General features: G+C 52.0%; 1 protein-coding gene and 2 long non-coding RNA genes across 5 annotated transcripts in view; 2 read left to right on the top strand and 1 right to left on the bottom strand.

Moving 5' to 3' along the window:
* LEF1 (lymphoid enhancer binding factor 1) overlaps nucleotides 1-1,038 on the bottom strand; it is a 119,881-nt gene extending 118,843 nt beyond the window's left edge. For all 3 annotated transcript variants that reach the window (XM_054726696.1, XM_054726697.1, XM_054726699.1), the window contains exon 1: nucleotides 713-1,038. In XM_054726696.1, coding sequence (XP_054582671.1) covers nucleotides 713-919 — 207 coding nt within the window. In that variant the 5' untranslated portion in view covers nucleotides 920-1,038. The remainder of the gene's footprint in view (nucleotides 1-712) is intronic.
* On the top strand, nucleotides 300-19,242 carry LOC129151553 (uncharacterized). Its single transcript, XR_008558203.1, has 3 exons — nucleotides 300-488; nucleotides 6,595-6,695; nucleotides 18,994-19,242. It is a non-coding gene; the product is annotated as an uncharacterized LOC129151553 (long non-coding RNA).
* Nucleotides 19,243-21,191: 1,949 nt separating this feature from the next.
* Nucleotides 21,192-21,580, top strand: LOC129150699 (uncharacterized). The gene is made up of 2 exons (XR_008557421.1): nucleotides 21,192-21,327; nucleotides 21,430-21,580. It is a non-coding gene; the product is annotated as an uncharacterized LOC129150699 (long non-coding RNA).
* The last annotated feature ends 5,126 nt before the right edge of the window (nucleotides 21,581-26,706 follow it).

Below are 26,706 nucleotides of genomic sequence, written 5' to 3'. Positions count from 1 at the left end.
TTGCGGGAGGTACTGCCAGGGACGGCTCGGTTCAGCGCGCCGAGGGGCTCGGGGCAACAGGCCCTGCGCTGGGCTCCCGCGGCCGCAGGGACCCAGCCCCGCACCGCCCCCGCCACCCGCCACCCGCCCCGGGGCTCCGCGCGAGCCCAACTCACGGCGGTTGGGCCGCCCCCCCCCCCCCTCACCCCCGAGTCCCCAGTCCCCGGCCCACGCCCGCCTCCCCTTCCTCTCCGCTGTGGCTCTGCTCCTCTCCGCCTAAGCCTGCAGCGGTTTAACGCACTTGTGCAGAGATAGCTACCGAGATAGCGGGCGCACTTTGTTTTCCGTCCTACGAAGAATTCCGAGTTCAGACGTCCTCGCTGTAGAGCATCATCGCACCCTCTCACTGCCAGCGACGAGTCCGCAGGCCAAACGAACGTGCGCCCGGCCAACTTCTCCTCCCGCAAACCAACGGTTTAAGCCGCCGAACCCCCACGGATCCGCCCGGAGTAAGTTTCCCCGCACGGACCCCCGCCTCCCACCCGACACGCGCGCGCACGCACACAGACACAAAGGAGGAAGGCTGCCCGGGGGCTCCCCCAGCCCCCAGCAAACACGAGGGACCCACGAGGGGCCGTCTCCGGGGGCTGCCGGCGCCCGCCCGGCCTCCCTCGCTCTCCTCGCTGTCCCGGGACCCGCACCCCTCCAGGCGCTCCGGCGGCGGCCCACTGACCTCGTGTCCGTTGCTGGCCGGGATGATTTCGGACTCATTAACCAAGGAGGACTTGATATCGGCTAAGTCGCCTTCCTCTTCGGGGTGACTGATCTCGGCGAAGATCTTCTCCTTCTGGGGGTCGCCCTCGTCCTTGAAGGGGATCATCTCGTCCGTGGCGCAGAGTTCCGGGTCCCCCCCGCCGCCGGCCCCGGAGAGTTGGGGCATCCCGACCGCTCTGTAATCTCCGCTCTGCTTGGGGGAGCACCCGAGGCGACGGCAGGAAGCGAGGGGGTCAACGGCAGGGAGGGGGGGGGCTGGAAGGATGCGTGAGGTGAGAGCGTGGGCGGAAGCGGGGCCAGCAAACACGGGGCCGGCGGCCCGCAGCCGGAGCAGCTGCGGCGGCGCCCGAGTCCCGCGGCCGCCCGCGCCTTCCCGCTCCGCCGAGACCGACGTCGGTGCCCGCCGGGGGCCGGTGAGCACCGGGCGGCGAGGGCCGCCGCCGCTGGCGCCTCTGGGGGCGGCGGCGCGCTCTAGGCTCCGCGGCCCGGGCGGCCGCCCCACGCCCCCAGCTGACGCGCGCGGGGGACGCCGGCTCCGGAGGAGGCACGACTCTCCAAAGTGCGGAGCAGGGTCCGTCGGGCGCGTCTCCACGCAAACCTCTCCACGCTAGCTTCCCCCGATGCCCAATTGGGAGTTGGTTTTCCGAGAAAAGAGGAGAGCTGGGCAAAAAGGCTCCGTGTGCCTCAGCGGAGAAGGTGCCAGGAGAATCAGAAAATAACGAAATGTCCACTTCCTGGAGGGTCAAAAAAGTAAAAATAAAGAGCCAGCCGGGTTGGAGATGTCCGCTTTGGAGCTTCTAATTTCCTTCTCTTTCGCCTGAATTTTCCTTCTCCAGGCGCGTTTAATCTGCTGGAGGAGGAGTGGGGGAGGAGAAGGGGGAAGAGGAGGGGGAGGATAAGAGGGAAAGAAAGAAGTTTGCCAAGAATAAAGTTTGTGCGGCGAGTGCTGGGAGTCGGCAGTGGAGGGCACGGCGGGGTCTCGGAAAGTCACAGCAGGGTCCTCGAACCCAAATGCTTCTGCCCGAAGCTGGAGCCGACACACACACGCCGGGCCCGACCCCTCTTTGTTCCCGGCTCGAATTTCTCAGCCTGGCTTGCTGGCGGTCTCGCTCGCCGCTCTCCACGCCTCCTCCGGGCAGCTCTGTCAAAGGAAGGAGCTGCACCCCTCGGGTTCTCCCGGCCCAGGGGAGGGGAACCCCCGAGCTTGACCGCGTGCGAGGCTTCGGCGCGTCCCGGCTCTTCGGCCCGAGTGCGTGCCGCCTGGGTTCCTCCTCCGCGCCCTGCCCCGCAGGTGAGCGGCTGCGCCTCCCCACCGCTTCTCCTCCTCCCGCGCCTCGCCGGCGCTGAAAAGCTACCCATTTGCGTCGCTTCTCCTCCCCCTCTTCCCCCGCCTCCAGCTCTCCTTGGCTGCCCGCTGGGCGGGAGGAGGGGGACCGCGAGTTGGAGGTGGTGATTGAGGACTTTTTTTTTTTTTTTTCCTTTTCCCAGAGCCTGTAGGACCAGTCCTAGTTTTGGGGTGTATGTGTGTGAGTGTGTGTGCGCGTGTGTGTGCGCGCGCGCGCTCCTGGAGGGAAGGATCAGGCAATTTGGCGAGGGAAGGAGGGACCGGGCGCTTCTTATAACCCACTGAGAGGCACGCTTTGCCCGCGTGAAATTGACAAGAAACTGCCCGAATGGTTTAACTTCATCATCTTAAGTATCTCTTCTCTCGTCTACCCCCCCCCCCTTCCTCTGCCAGGCTCACCCCCACCTCCTTTCCGCCTACCCGCTTCCCCCCCACTCCCCGCCGCCCTGCAAGGGGAGGAAGATGAAAGAGAAGCCGCCGCAGCTGTGATCGACACCACACTGATAGATGCTCTGACCGAGCGGATGAGGCGGGAAGCGGGGACGGAGGAGAAGGAAAATATAACAGACGTTGCTCAACTAATAAGAGAGAATGGAAACAAGAAGGACAAGGAAGAGAGTTGTGGCTTTCCTAAATATAATGTCGAAGGACTAGGAAGCACATACTTACCGAGAATAAAAGGACCAGGAAGAAAAAAAACCGAAGAGGACCTGCATTATCGCTTTTTAAACAAGATCTCATCCATTCCAGCCTCATCATGCGATGCACCTACAAAGTTACGCCAGATCTTTCATGGATTTTCGGAGATACACGCCACAATGTGTGGGAACCTCTTGAGGAGGACGCAAAAACAACCCAAGGAGGAGGAAGAGAAGGCAAAGGGACCCAAGAGAGCGAGGCCAGTCGAGGGAGAGAGGATCTGGCAGTCTTGGGCACCTCGGACCGCTGGCTCAAAGGGACCCTTGAAGATGCAAATCTGAATCCAACCTCAAAAATTCCCCAGCCTCCACCCGTCTCTTTGATGCATTTTATACAACGACAGGACTTAAGGAGATGTTTTGTGAACGTTATAGTATAAGCTAAGTTGAAGTTTAAAAACACATTACATGTTGTTCCTTGGCTCTCAAACCCCCTCAGTTAAAAATCCAGGCAAAATTATTATACCCAATACAGTAACCATCTGTAAAACCTCCGAACAGTAAACAAGGAGCAGGAAGAAATGTGTCTCCATCACCCTTAAACTGAAAATAAGGAACGCACTACAGAATCAGACTTTAGCTCTATGATACAGCAACAACCAGGCAAAAAGATCCTTCTTTTCCTAAGGGGGAATTGCATGCTGCCGGACACTGATAAGTAAAGACCTCAACAATGATCTAAATGAGCACCTAAAACCTCGCCTACTGATAACTACTTCCCAGAGGTGAGAATTTTCTAGGAAGCAATTTTAAAAGCTATCATTTAAAGGGTTCAGTAAGTCACAGAGCATGGCCAGTAGTCACAGGTAAATTCTATCTGGGGCTGGTGAAGGGAGCCAGGAAGCGTAAAACACTAAATCCACTTTACATATCTAATTATGCTATGCCTTAGAGAAGAAAAATAAAAAGAATATCCTACTGCAATATGTCTATACAGCAATACTGAAAAGGTTGGAAAGAAAACATTTTTTTTTTTTGGTTGGTGGCCATATGCAACTTCCCTTGAAGTTACACACCAGTGCGAGTGTAGTGTCCTAGAAATGTGGACTTGTAGCTATGTTACACATTTATAGCCCCTGTTCTAAAAGAAATACGGGGAAACAAAGTCAAAAGCCCTCCCACAAATGCGCCAGTTTGCGACAGGAAAAGAACTGGAAAATTCAGTTTCCCCCCCAAGCAACCAGAGTAGAAGCTCCTTTCATCAAACTCGAGGTGGGGGTGGGGGGCACGCAGCATGGCCACAACGTAGTTTCTGGAAGCCGGAGAAAGATTAAATGAGGACTCCTACATCCCCACTTAAGTGTTGCAACTCAGTCGAATTCCATTTTCTCCTTCACGTTAATTATCTGAACTCCTGGAGTCATTTGAAGCTCAACTCCAGGTGTCCTGGAGATTAGGCGCTCCAGAAGATGGGAGTTTTGGGAACAATAACTAGTGGGAACTGTTTACTAGAAGGGCCCAGGGTAGGTGTCTGCCTTTACTACTTGGCCATAACCCTCTGCTTTGGAAACATTGTTTCCAACAAAATCACCCAACGTCAGACTCAGTTCGCGTGACTGTTTTCCCTCCCCGTGGCGTGCGGGGGTGTTGGCCAAGTGTCTTTATCATTGTTGCAAATATTCTTCAAAGAAGCGTTACAAGAAAACATTCACCTAGGTTTTTTTAAAGCTTTGTCTGGGAAGGAGATTGACATTTCCACATGAAGTCCGTCTCTCCGGATAAGGGAGCGACACAAGAGGGGCGACATTACTCTGGGAAGAGCATCCTTCCTCCCTGCAGGTTCCGTGAAGATCCGGGCAAAGGCATTTCTGCCGCCCGGAGGTCTCTAATTCGTGCGGGGGCTGCTATTCGCACAGGCAGCCCCCTCTTGGGGTGCACGGCCCGGGAGGGAGTGGGTGCGACGCGGGAGAGACTCCGCCGCCCGCCGCCCCCTTCGCTCGGATGTAGAGGCGGGTTGTTCGTGTGAACTCGAGCGAAGGACTGGAGGCTGGCTGTTGCAGGTTCACTCCTTCAGGATGTGGGTTTCAGGGGGCGTTTTGATGTGATTGAATTCCGACCGTGAAACAATTGCTAGGGGCTGGCTGGATTGCTGTTGGTTTTTCCCCTCTTGGTGGCTTTGGTTGGTTGGGGTTTAGTTTGGGGAGCGAACAGTGACTTGTTTTATATCAACACTTCCTCCTGCGCCGGGCGCCGCCGGCCCGGCTGCACGTGGGGGGCGAGGCGCCCACCCGGCGCGAACAGAGGAGCGGGGACTGGAGATGCGCCCCGAAGTCTACAGGGCAAACCGGGCACAGACCCCGCTGGGTGCCTGCGGAAGGACTGGGAGAATGACCCCCCCACACACACACCTCGCCCCCTACCCCACCCCCGCCCCCCGCCGGCGATTTTGCTGCCAAGAGGAGCCAGCTACAGACACTCACTTAATTACAGGGAGGAGAGAGAGCGCGGTGCCCTCCAGAGCCCTCTCCGCCCCCTCTGTCCTGCCCCCCTTCCAAGCCCCGGGTCTCCCCCTTTGTGTGGCCTGGACTCGCTCCCAGCTGCGACTTTGGTGGGATCCCAAAAGGAAGGGGGTGGCGGGGACCTACGGAAGAGGATGCTCGAGAGAAGCGAGAGTGGAGGACCGAAAAGACGAAGGAGGCGGTGACAGAGACGGAACCCCGGCACCTCCGACTTCCCACTCCAGCCTCACCGGGGACCGAACGCGGAGCATCTTCAGTTTAACGGACCGAGGGGGGAGGCAGGAGGGAGGGCGAGGGAAACGGCAGTTTGTGTCCCAGGGGTTCTTCCGCCTCCCCTCTCCCCTCGCCTCCTCCTAAGACAAACAAACTCAGCGCCCCGCCCGCCGGGGGAGCGGAGAGCTCGTGGGACCGTAAAAGCGTCCTTCCCAAATCCGGCCGCCCGCCCGCCCGCCCGCCCGCGGACACCCGGCTTCCTCGGGGCCAGCGCTGCCTGGCGGGGCCGCCCACGGAGCCCGCGTCCGCCGCCGCCGCAGCCCCCGGGGGCTTCTCCCCCCCGCGCGGGTGCGGGTGCGGGTGCGGGCCGAGCTTGGCGTCGGCGTCCCACTGGGGTGAGGCCCCAGGACCGCCAGCCCAGGGCCCGGGTCCTCCCACGGCCATGCCAGAGGGCCACGTCCCCCTCCACCATGTGTGGGCTCGGCCGGCAGACCTTCTGCTAACCCGGGGGGGGGGGGGGGGGGCAAGGGCCCAAGTCCCGAGGCGGCCCCGAGAGAGAAGTCAAGCTGGGAGGTCGCCGACCAGAATGGGGGCGGGGGGGGGGGGGGCGCGGCACGGGCTCGAGGGAGCGGTCTGGGCCAGTGAGAGCCCCGCCACGCGCCTTCCCTGCTCGGCCCCGCGACGGGAAGCCCCCGCAGGGCCCGAGCTCCCGCACGGAGGCACGGGCGTTTTGTCTGGAAGGGGGACCCCCAAAGGGAGTGTTGTGGGAGCGGGAATAAATTGGCGGGCCGCAGTGCAACTCGCCCAGGGCGCTGGACTTGACATGCTTTCTCCTCCTTTCTGAAAACTTTTCTCAGGCGCCTTCCCTTGGCTGAGGACCGGCTTCGGGCGGGCGGCGGGTGGCGCGGGCGCGGCATCACCCCCCCCCCCCCCCCCCCCCCTCACCCACCCCTTGCGCCGCGGGACCCCTCCGCCCACCCTCGGGCCGGGGACGCGCGCGGGCGGACGCGCGCCAGTTGCGCCTTATATCTGCGGAGGGCGGCGCCTGCGCAGGGCCCGGCGCGGCGGCGCGGCCTTTGAAGTCCTGGCGGCTGCCGCTTTCATCCTTTTTTTTTTTCCCTTGCAGGCCCCTTTGTGTGACTAAATTTGGCTGGAATATGGATCCGAGCCAGTCTTTCCACGTGTGCTCCCAGCTCCCAGCTGAGAAGGCCAAGGGTTCTCTTCCGGGTAAGGAGACAGGGAGAAAGATCAAAGAGTTTGGGGAGCTGGATCTGAAATGTGAATTGAAAATAAAAATCAAGCCTGGACACATTCCAGTTTCTAAAGCAAAACCAACCCTCAGCAGAGGCCGTCTGGCTATGCCTCTCTTTCTCCCTCTGCTCCCTGTACTTGCTCCCTTTCTTTCCCCCTGCAATCATTCTTGAGCACATGGAATAAAACAGGGAGGACATAGGGAAACACTTAATTCCTCCAGATTTTGTTTTGCAGTAATTTTATTAAGGAAAATATCTTGTTCATAATTACCGTTATGTGAAGCCGAATTTCTTCAGCCATAAATATTGTCTCATTTTGGTGTGCTTCACACTCTCTTCTGCAGCCACATTTGGGAAGAGAATGTTGACACAACCCCGGGCGCACGTATTCATTGTGCATAATACTACTTTTTTCTAACAGTGCACTGCACCGTATCGTTTCCTTCCACACACGTTAGATTCTGGAGAACCAAGGTTAATATTATTTTTATCAACCCACTCACTATCTTAATGGTCTCTGGTTTGAAATCCTTGTATTGGTAGATTTCAGAAATCTCCTCCTGCAGCCAGAAAGTGATTAAACAGAAAGTTAGATGGTTCCACTGTAAGGCCCCTCTTGAAATGCTTCTTGAGCAGCATGCTCTTGTTTTAGAAGTAGCCAATGCAAAGCGACAGCTTCCAAATCATGTAATGAAAAGACTTGGAAATTCCGGTTGGGAGATGGGCTCTGCCAGTCCTCTCCTGCTGTGGTGACCTTAGGCAAGGCTTTTAACGTCTCCGGGATTCAGCTTCCCTCCTGCAGAATGGGTATAATAATGGCCTACATGATAAGATTGTTTTAAGGATTCAGCGAGACAATGCACGTGAAAGTATGTACAAATGTAAGATATTATTAGTCTGTGAAGCAAAGATGATTATTGAGGAGGCCTGTCAGTTGTAAAACAGAAAACGTCTAAAACACCAGGAACCTTTACCACAGGAGCGAGTGGGGATGGTGTCAAGCTCACACATCGGCTGCCGTGACCATCTGCGACAATCGTATGACAAAGGCACCAAAGTCACCTTAGCGTTTGTTACCCAGAGTGAGAGTGATGAGAGGAAGAATATTCCAGGAAGAGAGGGAATGTGCCTTGCCTCTGCCTCGTGTTTATGATGAGCTTTTAATGAATTGACAAATAGATGAAGAAAAATGACATTGAACATAGAATACATTTTTGTGAGGCATTTGACCCAGCTCACAATAACTGAGAACAGCCTTAGTGGTGTGATGGCCTATGAAAGGGGGAATGTCTACATGGATCAAGTATTTGAAACAACAACAGACAGATGCGGCGGGGCGGGGGGGGGGGGTGGGGGGGGGGGGGGGGCAGGGGGAGGGAGTGAGCAGAAAGGTGTATACGAGGTGTTTCTTGGGACTGTAAATCCCACCAGAACTCAGGTTTCAGCATAGAATGTGATTCCATATCTCAGACTGAGGCATCTCAGGTTTACAAGGCAGTAAAGATTATGGCTAGGGCTGGATGTGAAGTGGCAGGGGTATCACATGTGTAGCACTTAGGGCATTTAGCTCAGTATGTTTTGTGTGTGATCCTTTCTGACCTGAGGTAACCCCACCAATAGAGCCATTGCCATGGCTCCACCTCCCAGGATGAACTTTGCTGTGTGACCTGTGTACCAGATGCTGACGCTGGAATAGGGGCAGGTTCCCAGGGTTCCGTTCTCCTTCCGCCAAGGCCAAAGCTGCTCCAGTACAGAAGCATCAGAGGTGCTCCATCTCTTTGGGCAGCAACACTCACTTTCCAATTAGTGTTGAAGGGACTCGGTAGCAATTTGGGGGGTGGGGACACCTAAGAGACACCTTTTTTAAACACATCTTTCCCCAAATATCCCAGATTAGAAGTAAATGCCGATCAAGTGCACTGGTCCACTTCAGTCCTTCCTTTCACTCTTTACAGATGCAGCCATTTTAAAATGTATTCTTGGTGGAAAGAGGAACATGGACCAAGGCCCTGAGAGTTCTGTCTTTTTTGAGGGAGTGGGGGCAGCTGTGTGGAGGCCCTGAAAAATACCCAAGGAAAGCCTGGGCCCTCTCTTGAAGAAAATAAGCTCTCAGAAGGGGGACGCATGGCTAAAGGGTTTTCTTAATTTTTAAAATATGTTTTTATTGATTTCAGAGAGAGAGGAAAGGAGAGGGAGAGAGAGAGAAACATCAATGTGAGAGGGGAACATTGATTGGCTGCCTCCTGCAGGAACCCACAACCTGGGAATGTGCTCCCGTGGGGAATCAAACCAGTGACCTTTTGGTGCATGGGTGGATGCTCAACCACTGAGCCACACTGGCCAGGCCAGGGTTTTCTTACTTTTTATAAATCTGTTTCCTCGGCGGCTATGATAATGGAGGTGTTTCTTGAATGGTGGCAAATGCACCTCCTGAGATGGGCATCCTCTGTAGTCCTCTCAGGCTGCCTGGGCTATAAGAGCAGAGCCCTCAGCTCTGTCAGCCATGGGCCATCCCCGAATCCCTGGTTTGAGGCGAGAAGCCAAAGCAACAACCTTCTTGCCTGAAGGCAAGAGCAGTACCGACAGAGCCATATGGAGATTAGTGCAGAACAAGGTCATTAGTCTCATTGTTTATCCAGTTACTCACAGCACAGATTTGTGTAAATTTCAGCTGCAGTGGTTGCAGCAGGCTTTTGATGTGTGTAATCTGTACATTTTAGCACTGGGAGAAACTGCCTGAATGATAGGAACTACATCCAATGCCCAGTCACAGTGAAATATGGAGTTGAACAATTTTCCAGTGAATTCCATCAAAGTAAATAAACCACCCTGAGGGTCGAGATTGAGCCTCCCTTTTTATCATGACAAGACTTTTAGGGGTCCTTGTGATTGCTTTGTATTTTTTTCCATTTGAAACCAGGTACCTACTTTAAACCTTAATTTATCTCTTAGGGGAGGGACTTGGCCTACATAACATTTGACCTTGAGGATGCTTTCTTTTTAAAAGTACTTCTGTCCATTAAAACAGACTTATTGAATGGAGTTATTGACTAAACTATACATTTATCCAAGACACAGATTCCAGTTCTTCCTTTAACTATCTTGCACGTACAACTAAGCTCAATCTCAGAATTAGCAATTATGAGAGCAATTCGGAAGGTAGACAACCAATACAAATAGTTTAGGCTACAGAACTGTTATCTGCTTCAACTAAGTAATTTTCTTTGGCAAAAATAAAGCTAATTTGCCTGATCTGAATTTGACTTAAATGTCCTGAAATCCTGCTCTGCCAATTACAGATCTCAAGTCCACTTCCCTTTGGTTAAATTGGCAGAAAGCAAGGGACAGAGACAAATTACTATCCTATGAAGTTAGACAGTGATTTTTTTTTAACTGCCAGCTTGAATAACTTTATAGACTCCCAAATATATTTTGAAGCTTAAATTATCCAGTTATTTGACCTTTGCTGTTCCAATTCTCTGGATAATTTTTAGATTATTTTCCTTTGTATTGCAGGAACAGCAAATCTCCAGCAGCTGAGTCAGACAGACCTTGTAAAATCTCTCTTGCATTTCTGCAGCAGCCTCCTGACTGGTCTCTGGCTTCCGCTCTTGCTGGGTTCCATGCATGCCCACAACAGTCCATGCGTCATAGAGCAGCCAGAGTCATCCTTGAACATTTCCTAGTCAGGGTGGCTTCCAAGTTGCTATGGAAATATGCTTCTGGCTTCCTCTCCTTCTACTCCTTGTCCAGTGCTCTCCAGCACCAGTGGTTCTCTTGCTGTCCCTCCAGTGTGTAAAGCATGCATACACACACACACACACACACACACACACACACACACACTCCTTAGTCCTTTACTTGTTGTTGCCTCTGCCCAGAAGATGCCAGCCAGGGAGATAGTCGCAGGACTCACTCCTTCATGTCTCTGCTCAGATGACAGTTCCTTCTCAGATCTTGTTATCTAAAAGATAGCCTACCCCCATCTCTCCCAATTCTGGGCCTCTGCCTTCATTTATAGGCTTCATCTTTCTTCATTGTCACTGCCTGATGGATTTTTTAAAATATATTTTTATTGATTTCAGAGAGGAAGGGGGAGAGAGGAGAGAGAGAGAGAGAGAGAGAGAGAGAGAGAGAGAGAGAAACATCAATGATGCGAGAGGATCATTGATCGGCTGCCTCCTGCATGCCCCACACTGGGGGTTGAGCCGGCAACCTGGGCATGTGCCCTGACCAGGAATTGAATCGTGACCTCCTAGTTCATAGATCGATGCTCAACCACTGAGCCACACTGGCCAAGCCTGACATATTTTTAATACTTGTTTATTGATTTATTACTTTTCTCTCCCACTATAACTTAAGTTCTACAAGAGTAGGGAACTCTCTACTGCCTACAACAGCCCTTGGTGCACAGAAAATATATGAGCTATGTGTTGAATAATGGGTTAATATAGCCTTTGCCCTCTCAGTTTCCTCATCTGCAATACCTCCCTTGTGGAAGATTACATATATCTGATATAAAATTACCTGGCACAGCCCTAACCGGTTTGGCTCAGTGGATAGAGCGTCAGCCTGCGAACTGAAGGGTCCCAGGTTCGATTCCAGTCAAGGGCATGTACCTTGGTTGTGGGCACATCCCCAGTGGGGAGTATGCGGGAGGCAGCTGATCGATGTTTCTTTTTTTTTTTTTTTTTTAGTTTTTTTTTTTTTTTTTTTTTAATTTCTTTATTGATTAAGGTGTCACATATTTGTCCTCATCCCCCCATTCCCATCCCACCCCTCTCCCCACGCATGCCCCAATCCCCTGTTGAACTTAACCGTTGAATAGGCTTATATGCATGCATACAGGTCCTTTGGTTGAACTCTCCCCCTCCCCCCACCCTCCCCCTACCCTCCCGTATCCTCCCTCTGAGCCCCGATAGTCCGATCGATGCCTCCTTGCTTCTAGTTCTGTTCTTGTTCCTCAGTCTATGTTGTTCATCATTTCCTCTAGATGAACGAGATCAAATGTCACTAGATATATACTAATAAGAACTGAATGTGAGACGAGCAATAATATTTATGCTGACAGGCAAATGAATCAATCTGTAGCGAGCTTCCCCCTGGACCAACAGTTCTTTTGAGACCCAATTTCGATGTCCAGTAGTTCCTTATGTGTACATGTCAGCACTGACCCCTCAGCTCTGGATGGTGGACAAATGGTGGTAATGGAGGTCTGACTCCCTCTGGTTTGGTCTCGGCCGATCCCAGGGGGACGGCGTCACCTGGACTAAGGGGCACGTGGCCTCACCCATATCCAAGGGGCGCGTGGTCTCACCCGGGCATGGGACCCAGCCTCACCCGGATGGATCCAGGGGCGCACTGCCTCACCCGGACCCAGGATCTGGCTTCACCCGTACCCAAGGACACTTGGCCTCTCCCAGACCCAGGGGCACGTGGCCTCACCCGGGCTTAGTTGCACAAGGCCTCACCTGGATCCAGGGACACATGGTCTCTCCCGGACCCAGGGACGCTTGGCCTCTCCCAGACCCAGGGCCACTTGGGCTCACCCGGGCCTAGGTGCACGAGGCCTCATCCGGATCCAGGGACGCATGGTCTCACCCGGACCCAGGGACGTTTGGCCTCTCCCAGACCCAGGGGTACGTGGCCTCACCCGGGCCTAGGTTCACGAGGCCTCACTCGGATCCAGGGACACATGGTCACACCCAGACCCAGGAACGTTTGGCCACTCCCAGACCCAGGGCCACTTGGGCTCACCCGGGCCTAGGTGCACGAGGCCTCATCCGGATCCAGGGACACATGGTCTCACCCGGACCCAGGGACGCTTGGCCTCTCCCAGACCCAGGGCCTCTTGGGCTCACCCGGGCCTAGGTGCACGAGGCCTCACCCGGATCCAGGGACACATGGTCTCACCCGGACCCAGGGACGCTTGGCCTCTCCCAGACCCAGGGCCACTTGGGCTCACCCGGGCCTAGGTGCACGAGGCCTCACCCGGATCCAGGGACACATGGTCTCACCCGGACCCAGGGACGCTTGGCCTCTCCCAGACCCAGGGCCACTTGGGCTCACCCGGGCCTAGGTGCACGAGGCCTCATCCGGATCCAGGGACACATGGTCTCACCCGGACCCAGGGACGCTTGGCCTCTCCCAGACCCAGGGCCTCTTGGGCTCACCCGGGCCTAGGTGCACGAGGCCTCACCCGGATCCAGGGACACATGGTCTCACCCGGACCCAGGGACGCTTGGCCTCTCCCAGACCCAGGGCCACTTGGGCTCACCCGGGCCTAGGTGCACGAGGCCTCACCCGGATCCAGGGACACATGGTCTCACCCGGACCCAGGGACGCTTGGCCTCTCCCAGACCCAGGGCCACTTGGGCTCACCCGGGCCTAGGTGCACGAGGCCTCACCCGGATCCAGGGACACATGGTCTCACCCGGACCCAGGGACGCTTGGCCTCTCCCAGACCCAGGGCCACTTGGGCTCACCCGGGCCTAGGTGCACGAGGCCTCACCCGGATCCAGGGACACATGGTCTCACCCGGACCCAGGAACGCTTGGCCTCTCCCAGCCCCAGGGCCACTTGGGCTCACCCGGGCCTAGGTGCACGAGGCCTCACCCGGATCCAGGGACACATGGTCTCACCCGGACCCAGGGACGCTTGGCCTCTCCCAGACCCAGGGCCTCTTGGGCTAACCCGGGCCTAGGCGCACGAGGCCTCATCCGGATCCAGGGACGCATGGTCTCACCCGGACCCAGGGACGCTTGGCCTCTCCCAGACCCAGGGCCACTTGGGCTCACCCGGGCCTAGGTGCACGAGGCCTCATCCGGATCCAGGGACACATGGTCTCACCCGGACCCAGGGACGCTTGGCCTCTCCCAGACCCAGGGCCTCTTGGGCTCACCCGGGCCTAGGTGCACGAGGCCTCATCCGGATCCAGGGACGCATGGTCTCACCCGGACCCAGGGACGCTTGGCCTCTCCCAGACCCAGGGCCACTTGGGCTCACCCGGGCCTAGGTGCACGAGGCCTCACCCGGATCCTGGGACACATGGTCTCACCCGGACCCAGGGACGCTTGGCCTCTCCCAGACCCAGGGCCACTTGGGCTCACCCGGGCCTAGGTGCACGAGGCCTCACCCGGATCCAGGGACACATGGTCTCACCCGGACCCAGGGACGCTTGGCCTCTCCCAGACCCAGGTCCACTTGGGCTCACCCGGGCCTAGGTGCACGAGGCCTCATCCGGATCCAGGGACACATGGTCTCACCTGGACCCAGGGACGCTTGGCCTCTCCCCGACCCAGGGCCACTTGGGCTCACCCGGGCCTAGGTGCACGAGGCCTCAACCGGATCCAGGGACACATGGTCTCACCCGGACCCAGGGACGCTTGGCCTCTCCCCGACACAGGGCCACTTGGGCTCACCCGGGCCTAGGTGCACGAGGCCTCATCCGGATCCAGGGACACATGGTCTCACCCGTACCCAGGGACGCTTGGCCTCTCCCAGACCCAGGGCCACTTGGGCTCACCCGGGCCTAGGTGCACAAGGCATCACCCGGCTCCAGGGACACATGGTCTCACCCGGACCCAGGGACGCTTGGCCTCTCCCAGACCCAGGGCCACTTGGGCTCACCCGGGCCTAGGTGCACGAGGCCTCATCCGGATCCAGGGACGCATGGTCTCGCCCGGACCCAGGGACGTTTGGCCTCTCCCAGACCCAGGGGCACGTGGCCTCACCCGGGCCTAGGTGCACGAGGCCTCACCCGGATCCAGGGACACATGGTCTCACCCGCACCCAGGGACGCTTGGCCTCTCCCAGACCCAGGGCCACTTGGGCTCACCCGGGCCTAGGTGCACGCAGCCTCACCCGGATCCAGGGACACATGGTCTCGCCTGGACCCAGGGGTATGTGGGCTCTCCCAGACCCAGGGGCGCTTGGCCTCGCCCGGGCATGGGGTCCAGCGTCATCCGGGTCCAGGGGCACTTGGCCTCACCCGGACCCGGAGTCCGGCCTCAACTGGACCCAGGGGCATGTGGCCTCACCTAGACCCAGGGACGTGAGGCCTCACTTATTCCCAGAGGCGTGTGACCACACCCGAGTCCAGAGGCGCGCAACCCCGCCCGCACCCGGGTCTCAGCGGGGCCCCGTTTCCCGATCCCAATTCCTGCCGGTCAATCCCCCCTCAGCAATTCCCCTGGCCATCCTTCCAGAGCTCCAGTATGGCTGCTGCAGAACTCGTCGGGCGGCGGCTCGGCGAAGTTCCGGTGCACCCGGTGCATGGCGGTGGGCCAGTCTGGCGTCGCTGCGTCGGCCCTTGGGTCTGCATAGGTGGCTGGTCGCCGAGCATGCGCACCTGGCCGCTTTCGGGGCGTTGAGATTCTTGACGGACTCAGAGGTCAGCAAGCGCGGAGTCTCCCACCCCATGTCTCATAGGGGCTCGTCTGTCCGTGCTTGGCTGCCAGTGGAGCCGTCCCCTCAGCCGGAGACCGCCGGGGGAACTGCGCCGAGCACGTTCCAGGCCGCTGTTGTATCGCCTGAGCCATAGTTCTTTTGTGTCGCCTGAGCTGTAGTTCTTAAAGTGTGGTCTTTGGGTCACCGGCATCAGCATCATCCCACATACCCCTCTTTTATTCTAGTTGTAGAGCATCTACTCAGCCAGCCCTATGGTGGTCTTGGATGGTGTCTGCTCTGCTCTCTTGTCGTAGTCTCAAAGTTGTTGTGGTAGGCAACAATCAGGCTTCCGCCCTATGCCTCCATCTTGGTCCTCCTTTGTATAGTTAAGTCTTGATTGTTGTTGGTGTCACTGGGGGGGCTCTCTTTGTCTATAAAGGAAGAGTTGCTGTGCAGGAGACACGTTTATGGGCCGGGTCTTGGTGCAGCAAAGCTTTGGCGCTCACTGAATATTCCCGTTGAATGTGTCCCTTATGCACGTGGTTGAAATCTGGTGTCATCTCCCACAGACCACTAGATGCCCTCGTTTCTGGGTCTCCAATGGGGTGTAGATCAGCTACTGCCTTAGGCACTCAGCAAGGATTACAGCAAAAAACTGTAGTTTCTTCCTCCTGTCTGAGTGGCCCTGGAGCAGTCCGACTAGAACAGCAGATCATCTGGTCCGCTGCCAGAGGGCAGGCCACCCACATGCATAAGCCGTTGCTTGGGGCGCAGGTGTGCCTGCAAGACTTGCGGGGCAGGTCTTCAAAACATGCGGGGCGGGTCCCAGGGCGGGGCGGGGTCTCAGGGCGCCAACAGGCCATGGTGCGGCGAGCCTCGATGGCTGTGAGTCTGGTCCTTCTGCCTTCCATGTATCTAAGTCCCCTCGTTCCGCACTCCAGCGCAGCAAACACTGATTGCTGGGCGCACCTCTGCAAGAGTCCCGCCTCTCCCCGCAGGCATCTGGGTCTCCCGGGGTTCGCCAGAAGATGGGTTTCAGGGTGATGGAGAGCTAATCTCCCTTAGGTTTGGAACAAAAGCCCCTTTCCCCCGCCACCAGCCAGACCCACGCACCTCCACACCTCATCCCCTCCGATTTCGCTGGGTGCGAGGCAACAGAACAGCCTTTAACCTCCGCCGCCATCTTTTTCAAACTTCTCAATTTGTACTTCTTAATCCCTTCATTTCAGTTAACTCTACTGAAGTCTAGCGCCGCCGGGAGGTGCAGGGAAAGGGCGCCCGGGCCTCCGTCCTGTGCGCGCGTCCCGCGGAACCAGGCGCGCGAGGGCTGCGCGGCTGGGACGGGCGCTGGGCGGCCGCCGAGCTCCAGGCACCGCCATCACCGTGTTCCGGACGTCGCCGCCGCGGCGTCCCCCCAATTTATACTTTTTAATCCCTTGAATTCAGTCAACTCTACTGAAGTCTAGCGCCGCCGGGAGGTGCACGGAGAGGGCGCCCGGGCCTCCGTCCGGTGCGCGGTGCGCGCGTCCCGCGGAACCAGGCGCGCGAGGGCTGCGCGGCTGGGTCGGGCGCTGGGCAGCCGCCGAGCTCCAGGCACCGCCATCACCGTGTTCCGGACGTCGCCGCCGCGGCGTCCCCCCAATTTATACTTTTTAATCCCTTGAATTCAGTCAACTCTACTGAAGTCTAGCGCCGCCGGGAGGTGCACGGAAAGGGCGCCCGGGCCTCCGTCCGGTGCGCGGTGCGCGCGTCCCGCGGGACCAGGCGCGCGGGGGCTGCGTGGCGGGGACGGGTGCTGGGAGGCCGCCGGGCTCCGGGCGCCGCTGCTGCGGCGGCGTCCCCAGCGGCGGCCTGCGGGGGCGGCGGAGTTGCGAAAGGGAGTGAGTTTCCCAGGGTTTCGCCCGGAATGGGGTTCAGTGCAATCAGAGCCGGTGCTCAGCGCACTCCGGAGCCTTTATCTCCTTCCTGCCAGCGAACTCCGGCCAGGTCATCAGCCACCCCCTCCTCTCCGGTTCCATCCTCCCCGCAGGCGCGTGTGCTCGTGTCTCCGCCCGTTTCTCCATACCTCAGGCTTTTACGGCTTCCCCGACTGTCCCCGTGGCCTTCTCCTTCCCCCCAGCTGTGGGCATTTCAGTCCGCCAGCTCTCCTGTGGTTCTGGACGATGTCCGTTCTGACCTCTAGTTGTATTTTTGAAATTGTTGTGCCCGGCTGCAGGTTAGGTGTTTAACCTATGCCGCCATCTTGGTTTTTTCCTGATCGATGTTTCTAACTCTCTATCCCTCTCCCTTCCTCTCTGTAAAAAAATCAATAAAACATATTTTTAAAAAATTACCTGGCACATAGTATAAACACTGAATATAGGTAGTAACTATAATGGTGTAGATAACACTGCCAATAGAAATAGGACATAAGTCACACATGTACTTTTAAATTAAAAAGCTATAAAGAAACAGGTTAAATTAATTTTAATAATATAATTCTATTACCCCGGTATCCAAAATATTACCATTTCAACACATAATCACTATAAAAACTTATTAATGAAAGATTTTACATTCTTTTTTTTCATACTCAGTTTTTGAATTTGGTGTATGGTTTACTGATAGCACTCTCAGTTCACACGAGCCAAATTTCTGTCCCTCAGCAGCACATGTGGCTGGAGGCTACTGTATTAGACAGTACAGCTGTCGTGGGTCCACTCTTCAAGGACAACTTTTTGTCTGATTCATCTTTGCAGGCCCCTTGTGACAATAGTGCTTTGAACAATGCTCTTAAAACAGTCGCTCATCAAAAACATGTCAAAGAGTATTATAATATGTTGTTATAGACTATCTTTCATGGCAAAAATAAAGTTACTTTCAACTTCATTGCAGGGTGAAATAAGTTTGTGTACTAGCTTGAGATTATAATAATCGTCTTACATACGTTATAATAGCGCTTTGCACATTCTAGGGGCTCCCTGAATAGTTGTGGTTCAAGTATGTTGTTGAATTGTTTCTTTAAATGTTTCACTCCATTCTTAATAATAGCTTTACCATTGAACTTCAGGAAATATGTAACGTGAAGATTTCCTGTATCCTATTTTCTAAAATGACTTGCTCCTCCCCTGCAAAACCGCTAAGTTCTCTACAAGTCATCTAGGATCAAAGGTTTCTCAAGAAATATATAGCATGGAGAGCTCCCACTCCCACCAGATTCATTCTCAGCTATCCTCCCTCCACGGCTCCTGGGCCATACATGGGCCAGATAGTAAATCTCTGTGCTGTGCCTGGAGTTTTCACACAAGGTATCTTAATAAGGTTTTAGCCTTAGATGTAGGCAAATGCTATATAGTTGCAAAAATCATTCTGCCCATTTCAGAGATTTAAACCCTGATGCAATCAAAAGTCAGGTAATTCCCTGGAAGAAATGGGTAAAGAGTCTCCTGCTGAGGGTCTACCTTCAAGGCCTTGATATTGACATTGGACAGAAGTGCATGTACATGTCATTGCTTACCGTGACTTTGAACATGACCTATAGATTCTTTCATCAAAAGTACAGAGAGTTAAGGAGTAAGTTTATGCAACCACTAAAGTGAAGGGTGTTTGAAAGAAAACATGTAAGTATGTTAACAATGATACCTGAAATTATTTTGCCAGCAAGAAGATCACTAAAAACATATGCAAAAGACTCTCAACGAGATATTCATAGAAGTGTAGTTTATAACTTTGAAAGGTTTAGTTGTTTGAACTAGGGGATTTATTAAATAAAAGCATTACGCAGCTATGAAAATGATGTCATACCATTATTTTTATTCCCTTGAAAAGATAGTGATATATTGTCAAGTGCTAAAAGATTGAAAAGGAACAAGTGCCAAAATCCCTTTCTACGTGTTAATTTTTAGCATGTAAGCTCTGCGAAGACAAGGGCGCTGCCTGTGGATCGCAGTGTACCGGGTGCCTAGAACAATTCCTGCCAGAGTGGACACTCAGTCAGCATCCACTGAATGTTTCTAGAAGGAGCGACTAAAATACTGATGGTCATTTTCTCTGAATAGTGGGTCATTTTTGCTTCTTTGTGCTTTTAAAAACATGTATATGCAATGAACCAATGTTGTTAAAGAAGATTTTAAAATGTTAAAATGTAATATGATAAAAAAGGATTTAAAAAATAAAAGAGCCAATCCTAGGTTATTTTGACAATAAGGAAAAAAGAGAAAGCAATGATTAAGTCACCAAAGACAAGAAGAGGATGAGGCCGCACTGGCGATGTTGGGGCCACTGCGTCGTAGCAGACACAGTCTCAGGGCCAGCATCGGGGCGTGTAGAAGTTAACGCAAAGGCGCTCTGACCAGTCTGTGGCAAGGGGCAAAATGTAAACACAGTGAAATGTACAGGTCTGAAGTGTACAACTCAATGAGTTTTCATAAACATATACACCTGTGAAACCACCTCTTCACTCACGATACAGAACATTTCGATCACCCCAGAGATTCCCGCATGGGATGAACTTACCTTGAAGCAACATTTTTGGTGAACTGTCACGTTGTTAAATTGCTCTTTTCTTGCTCACTACTTTGGAAATATCCCTTACACTCTCTGTGATTTATTGTCTCCATCTAAAAACTTGTCAGATGAAAATAGGCCTTCCCAGAAAATGTGCTAATAATGTATTTTATATAGGAAGGGCGGAACTGGAACTCATGGTATAGGGCTGACTGTTGAAATGCTGAAGTGAAACACCCACCAAGTAAATTCAGCGAAATTGTTGTATCACACATTGTTTTCCAATGTAATAGATGAAATGATGCCTGTGGTCCCAGCAGATACAACAGTCAGAGGAGGTCTTGGGTGCTCCCGACATGGATGCTTGGGGGAGAAGACGGGCAGGTCAGTTGAGAAGGAAGTGATGGGGTGATTTCCAGAGGCACCTGCATCCCAGAGACCTGGGAATGTGGGGATCTTTGGTGGGTGTAGGAACACAGGAGAGCAGCAGGAGGGTTTATGCATGTCCCCAGCACAGGCCTCCTGAGCTTAGTGCTCCTCTGGCCTCTGTCTGATCCAGTCCGCTGTGTACCTGCAGTTGAGCACAACTCACAGGAGGGTCTTTGGGCTGTGGCACGTAATTGTACTCATTGTTAAAAAAAAAAAAAAAAAGGAGGGGTGTATTTCCTGGATTTCTCTTATGGGAAGTGGTAAAAAATACAGACAGGATGTAGTCTGATGCTTTTCCCCCTTATTGTGAAATAGTTGACATTCTTGTCCTCTCTCTCAGTGTCTCTCAGCCTCTCTCTCTCTCTCTCTCTCTCTCTCTCTCTCTCTCTCTTTCTCTCTCCCCCCTACGTGAAAATAAACCTGGGCTTCCAGGAAGGGGAAGAAAATTTAATCAACTTAACTATGGGTTCAAATGCCCATGCCAGAACAATCTGACCAGTGAACAGTCCGAATTGTCCCACTGCCTGTGGAACGGATCGCAGTGTGGTTCAGGTCAGATGATTTCCTAGCCAAGTGTCAGAGCCTCTTGGACGACCATCCTGGTAGTCCAAAAAGACATGGCATGCTGTGCGGGGAATAAAAACAGTAATGTGGAAACAACATTCAGGATTTGCTCCCAGCACGGGCTGCAGCACGCTGCAGAGCCAGTCTTGCTCCTCAATGCCTTTCATCTGTCTCCTTTCTTCATGGGCCCTGCAGCAGGTGGGGTGTGAAATCACCTGGTAAACGGTTCCCACTGGTGAGTTAGGAGAATTTCATAGTTTAACCCCTGAAAATGAGGAGAATTCAGAACGATGGATGACTTGGTGTGCAAGGTGGTGAATTGGTCTCCAGAAAGAATCACCTGCGTAAGAAACACCTTTGTGCAGTCACTACATAGGGAAGAAATGATAAGTGAGCTGAAAATTAAGAGAATAACAAAGATCCATTTCTGTGAGAAACACAGTTCAACAAAGAGCAGTAATAAAAGTTAAGTTACAATCTGTGAAAAAGAAGCAAGGGAGGGAGTTCATGTAATAGCTAAACGTATTCTTTCGTCTCGTTGGCTTGTAAGCCAAGGTGGGTATTTACTTGTTTGCTTCTTCCCAGGCAGGAGTTAATGCTCTATGGTTAATTATAGTCACGAGAGCAGCAATAACAACAGCAAAACTGATCTTTAAGTGACAATCATCATTATCTCTATTTTTTGATTCCTCAAAGTGAAAAAAGATTGAAAATCAAATGGACATTGTCCATTAGTTACTGTGAGTATTTCACTTTACTGTGGTTGATTTTTTTAAAACCTATTCTGTTTCATGTAATGCTTCAAGTAAATGACATTTTCTGCTTCTCGGGTTTGAATACAGCACTGTTATCTCAGCGTTCCCAGCACCTTGGAAGAAACATTTCATGGAAGTAACTCTATTACAGCTGTGCTGTCTCTTTCTGCTCCTTTGTTGTTGAAAGAAAAAAACAAGAAGAAGACGAAAAAGAAAAATAAATAAAATAATAATTATATTTCTAGCCTAAGACTATGATCCTTTGAATGAAACCGCCCTCACTTCTTGTTAATCAGTGGGTGAGTGATATCCTATTTCCTCCCAGTTTCTTCTTGTGGAAGATGAAAGAGGAATTCACACTCAAATAAAGATGATACTGCAGACATTACAACTAATTTATACAGTTAAAAACTCAGGATTGTATTCTGATCATCATGACACAAGATTTCATTTAAAAGGAAAGTGGAGGCAATTTTCCTCTTTATTTTGGTAACCCAATTTCCATTGTGCATGTGCTACCAGCCTCCCTGTGATCACTGATGAATGTGACTTTGTGTTCACCCATTGTGTTGCTACTGGATAAATGGACCTAACTCCATCCTCAGGTAGGAGATAATTTAGAAGTATTGCTGGCTCCTCTTTTTCATCCTACTGTCTCCTTTTTCTCATCTTCCAGATCATTGGTGCTTCACCAGAAAGAAGAAGGAGAGGAGAGAAACTTAATTATTGACTTAGATACTACAAGTCACTTACTACAGTGACTACATATGCAGAATATCCATCAGATATGCTACAGGCATTATAGTCTGCAGCCAATATTTTTGTTCATGAAAAAAGTAAATCTGAAAATGAAACCAATTGTTTTAGACAAAACACCCTACTGTTGAAGAAAAGGCTGTTTTGTTAACCTGAATTAATCTATTTAATCTAATGTTCAATTATACTTTATTTTGTCAGGGGAAAAAAAATTGGACTTTTTTTTTAGGTTCCAAGCAGTGCTAAAACCACTGGCACAAAGAGGGCAGCAGGTGTAAGTACACGCCTCTTCACCCATTCTCTCTTGAACATACTCCAGACAAGCTTTTGGCCCCAGCTCTCTGCTGCTAAACCTGATGGTCAATTCCTCTTTTCCTCATCATCAGCATTTGACACAGTTGATCACTCTTTTTTTTTTTTTCTTAAATGTATTTTTATTTCAGAGATGAAGGGAGAGGGAGAAAGAGATAGAAATTTCAGTGATGATAGAGAATTATTAATTGACTAGAGGCCCGGTGCATGAAATTCATGCACTCTTGGGGGGGTGGGGGTGGGTCCCTCAGCCAGGCCTGCGCCCTCTCACAGTCCAGGAGCCCTCAGGGGATGTCCGGCTGACGGCTTAAGCCCGCTCCCCATGGGACTAACAGTCAGACATCCTTTAGTGCTGCTGTGGAGTCGGGAGAGGCTTCTGTCACCACCGCTGCGCTTGCCAGCTGTGAGCCCAGCTCAGGACTTTTGCCTGAGTGGCACTCCCCCTATGGGAGTGCACTGACCACCAGGGGGCAGATCCTGCATTGAGCATCTGCCCCCTGATTGTCAGTGCGTGTCACAGCGACCGGTAGTTCCACAGTTCAGTCGATTTGCATATTAGCCTTTTATTATATAGGATTGCCTCCTGCACGCCCCACACTGGGAATCGAGCCCACAACCCAGTTATGTTCCCTGACCAGGAATCGAACTGTGACCTCCTGGTTCACAGGTCAAAGGTCAACCACTGAGCCTCACTGGGCTAGACCACACTCGATCACTCTTTCTTCACTGTCTCACTAGCTTCTGGGATGCCCTCAGCTTCTGGTTCTTTGCTGGTCTCCTGGGCCACCCTCAGTCTCCTGGGCTTGTTATCTACTCCCTCACCTGTAGTTGGCAGAGTGCTCCTGTGGCCCAGCCTCTAAGCCAACCTTCTACCTATTCACTCCCCTGATGACCTCATCCAGCCTCATGCTTTTAGATGCCATGTAGGTGCTAGCAACTCTCAGAGTTACATCTTTGGCCTAGACCTAGCCTCTGACTTACAGACTTCCATGTCCAACTGCCTGCGGACCTCTCCATTTGGATGTCTAGCAGGTATCTGAAGTTTGACATGTTCAAAATCTGACCAATCTTTCCCCAGATCTGATCTTCCACAGTCTTCTCTCTCTCTCAGGAAATGACAGGTCTGTTCTGCTGCTCCGGCAAACACCTTGGAGCCGTTACTCTTCTCTTTCTCTTACTCCCCATGTCTTATCTGGCTACAAGTCTTTTACCTGCTCAATGTAACCAAAACCAATGACACCTCACAGCCATGGGCCAATCTGCTATCTGCTATCATCTTTCATCTGGATTTCGACAGCAGCCTCCTAATGGATCTGTTTCTGCCCCTGCCACACCTGCCAGTTGTCTGCACGGCCACCAGAGCAATCCTGTACACCTAAGTCAGTCCAGGTCTTTCATCTGCTCAGAACTATCCAGATGTTTTCCATTCCAATGGTTTATAAGACCCTATGTTATCTACTCTCTCCCCTAACTTTTCTCCTACTGGTCTCATCTCCTCCTGCTTCTCCTTCCCCTTGTTTACTCTGCACCAGCCTCACCGGGATTCTTGCTGTTTCTCAAATCACAGGCATGTCCTTGCCCCAGGATCTTTGCACAGGCTGTTTCCTTTCTTTGTAGTAATCTTTCTCCAAATCTTCACCTAGTGTTCTCCCTTGCCTCCTTTGGGTCTTTCCAAATGTACCTTGTTAGTAAAATCTTCTCTGATCTCCCTAAAGTTATAACCCCTCTCCAGCCACTGGGACTCCCCATCCCCTTTTCCTACCTTATTTGTAGCATTTGATGGCAGCTGTCATTCTCTATATATGATTTATTTCTTCATTGACCATCTTCCCCACTAGGATGTAGTTCATTGGAGGGAAGAGTTTTTTGTGTTTCCTTCATTGCTATGTCTCCAGGCACCTGGAACAGTTCTTGGTATGTAGAAAGAGTTAAATAAATTTTTGCTAAATGAAATAATATATTAAAAAAACATGTACACACAGTTTGGTAGTACTTGGTGCCTGTATGCTTTGTTCCTTGTTATAGTTGTGAGCTTGATATTGGTAAATAAATCATTTGAAATGGATCAGGGATGTTATTACTTGAAGGAATTTGATGGTCTTTTATAAGGATAAAATTCCTTTTAAAAATGATCACTCATTCTCATTTGTCTATGTTGTCAATATAGATTTTCATTCTAATGAGTTGCTTTCATCAAGAAGAATCTCTTTGACAACTCTGTTGGGCAGATAGCTCTGATGAGGCTGTTTCTAATTGGTAGGGAGGACAGTAAATTGAAATTTAAAAGTATTATAAAGGGTCTGTTTCTCAGTGGCCCGGTCTGGATAAGATTCAGCCAGGCCCTTCAGGACAGTGGCTGGGCTGGGCTCAGTCGCCCCAGAGCTGCTTCAGGCCTTACCAGCGTGGGGAAGCCTCAGCCTGGAGGTATGAGAGAGGATTCTGAGTGAGTAATGGGTCCAGCATAAGTTCCTTTGACGTAAAGAATGGGAAAGCTATTTCCTTTTGTATTATCTTTCAATCTCGGTTTAGTATCTGGCAGCCTGTGCTGGCCCCAGTCCATATCTCTCACCTTTATCAAGTCAGTGGACTCGGCCAGACTTCCAACTACAGACCTTTTTGCCTGAGGTCTTCTCTTGCCTCTGGGGCCTGCTTTGCTGCCCATGAGGCAGCCCAGGAATGCTGGGCAATTAATGTCCCCCAGAATGAATCAGCGTTGGACCGCAGTTGGAGTATAAATACCAGCTCTCTCACCCTGGGTGGGGGCGGATTCTGAGGTGTGTTCTGCACTGGCTCCCACGGTTTCCCCAGGGGGACTAAGATGGCCTGATAACATCATTTCTTGACTTCCTTCCCTTTTCTATCTCACGTCCCAACTCCTTTATTTGTGTTTCACATTTCCTTCACCTTTCAAGTAAAGTACTTGCAACTGAATTCTTGTCAAAGGGTTTGCTTCTGAAGAAATCAAGCTAAAGCAGTACCAGGAAGGCTTTTTACCGCTTGTAGTGCTGACTGAGCATCTGTTTTACTGTAGAGCTCAGGACTCAGCCTGGAAACGTTGGGTTGTTAAGAGCTTCTTGCTAGAATTACTAAGTAGTTTTGTTTCTATTATACTTATTTTTCAGTGACCTTCTATTTATTTTGATAATGATTTTCCAATTACTATTGTGATATAAATGGATCCATTTATGTTTAAAAGTGAGTTGGTGTAAATACGATGTTTATTAAATAACTAGAGGCCCGGTGCATGAAATTCATGCACAGTAGGGTCCCTAAGCCTGGCCGGCGATCAGGGCTGATCTGTGGGGCAGGGCCCCCGCATGCACCCACCTTGGCTTGGTGCCGCCTGCTCATCAGCCCCACCCCCACCCTGGTCCCGCTCTCATTGGGGCCCATTGGGCCGGCAGCACCTCCACTGCCGCCTGCTGCCGATGCCCCCCATGTTCTGCGCCAACCCATGGTGGTCAATGCACATCTAACTCCCACTCGGTCAAACTCCCACCTGTGGGGACAATTTGCATATTAGCCTTTTTATTATATAGGATATATAGGATAGGACTGGTGGTAAAGGGATTTGACAAAAATCATGGACTTAAATGCCTGAAGTTTGGGGAATATCCAGCTATGGTTCCTGAGCTGGCTTGGCCAGGTCTCTTGGGGAACCAAAGGGTTTCCCATCATGCTCCGTGTGGCATCTTTACAAAACAGCAAGTGAGGTGTAACAGCAATATTATTTTATGCCATGTTCCCCATAAAGTTGGTATCTTCCCTTATGAATGTAAATGCTTGAGCTTGTTGAATAAATTTGCTTCATCTGTATAATTTTTAAATGTTTCCTTTTGGAATATTGTACCTTCTTTTTCCTCCCTTACCTTTCATCTCTTTTCTCATGAGAGAAGGCAATAGCAATCACCCATAATCTCAACAGAAATAATTACTATTGACATTATGTTATTAATGTCAACTTCCTTCCTATTTTTTCTAATGATCTACATAAATGATGTGCCAAACCCATTCCAGTAAAGTTCCTTGATGAGCAATGCTCATTTTCATTTACATCAACTTATTGTTCCCTCTAGTATTCAATGCTGCTGATCCTTCTTGAAGTTCATTCCTGCCTACTGATTGCCACACTGGACTCCCCCTCCTGGGCTGGCTCCTTTGCCATTTCCTTATAAATATCTCCTGTCTCTGCTCCCTTCTTAAGTCTAGGCCTTCCTCTGGTTCTCCCTGAGCGATCTCACCATGACATGAAATCTACTCCACGTCTACATTTAAAAAATCCTCACCTGCCGAAAC

The sequence above is a fragment of the Eptesicus fuscus genome, chromosome 2 (assembly GCF_027574615.1).
Source record: "Eptesicus fuscus isolate TK198812 chromosome 2, DD_ASM_mEF_20220401, whole genome shotgun sequence".
Lineage (NCBI taxonomy): Eukaryota > Metazoa > Chordata > Mammalia > Chiroptera > Vespertilionidae > Eptesicus > Eptesicus fuscus.
The sequence above is the reverse complement of the archived record's forward strand: the minus strand, read 5'-3'. Positions and strand labels throughout refer to the sequence as shown.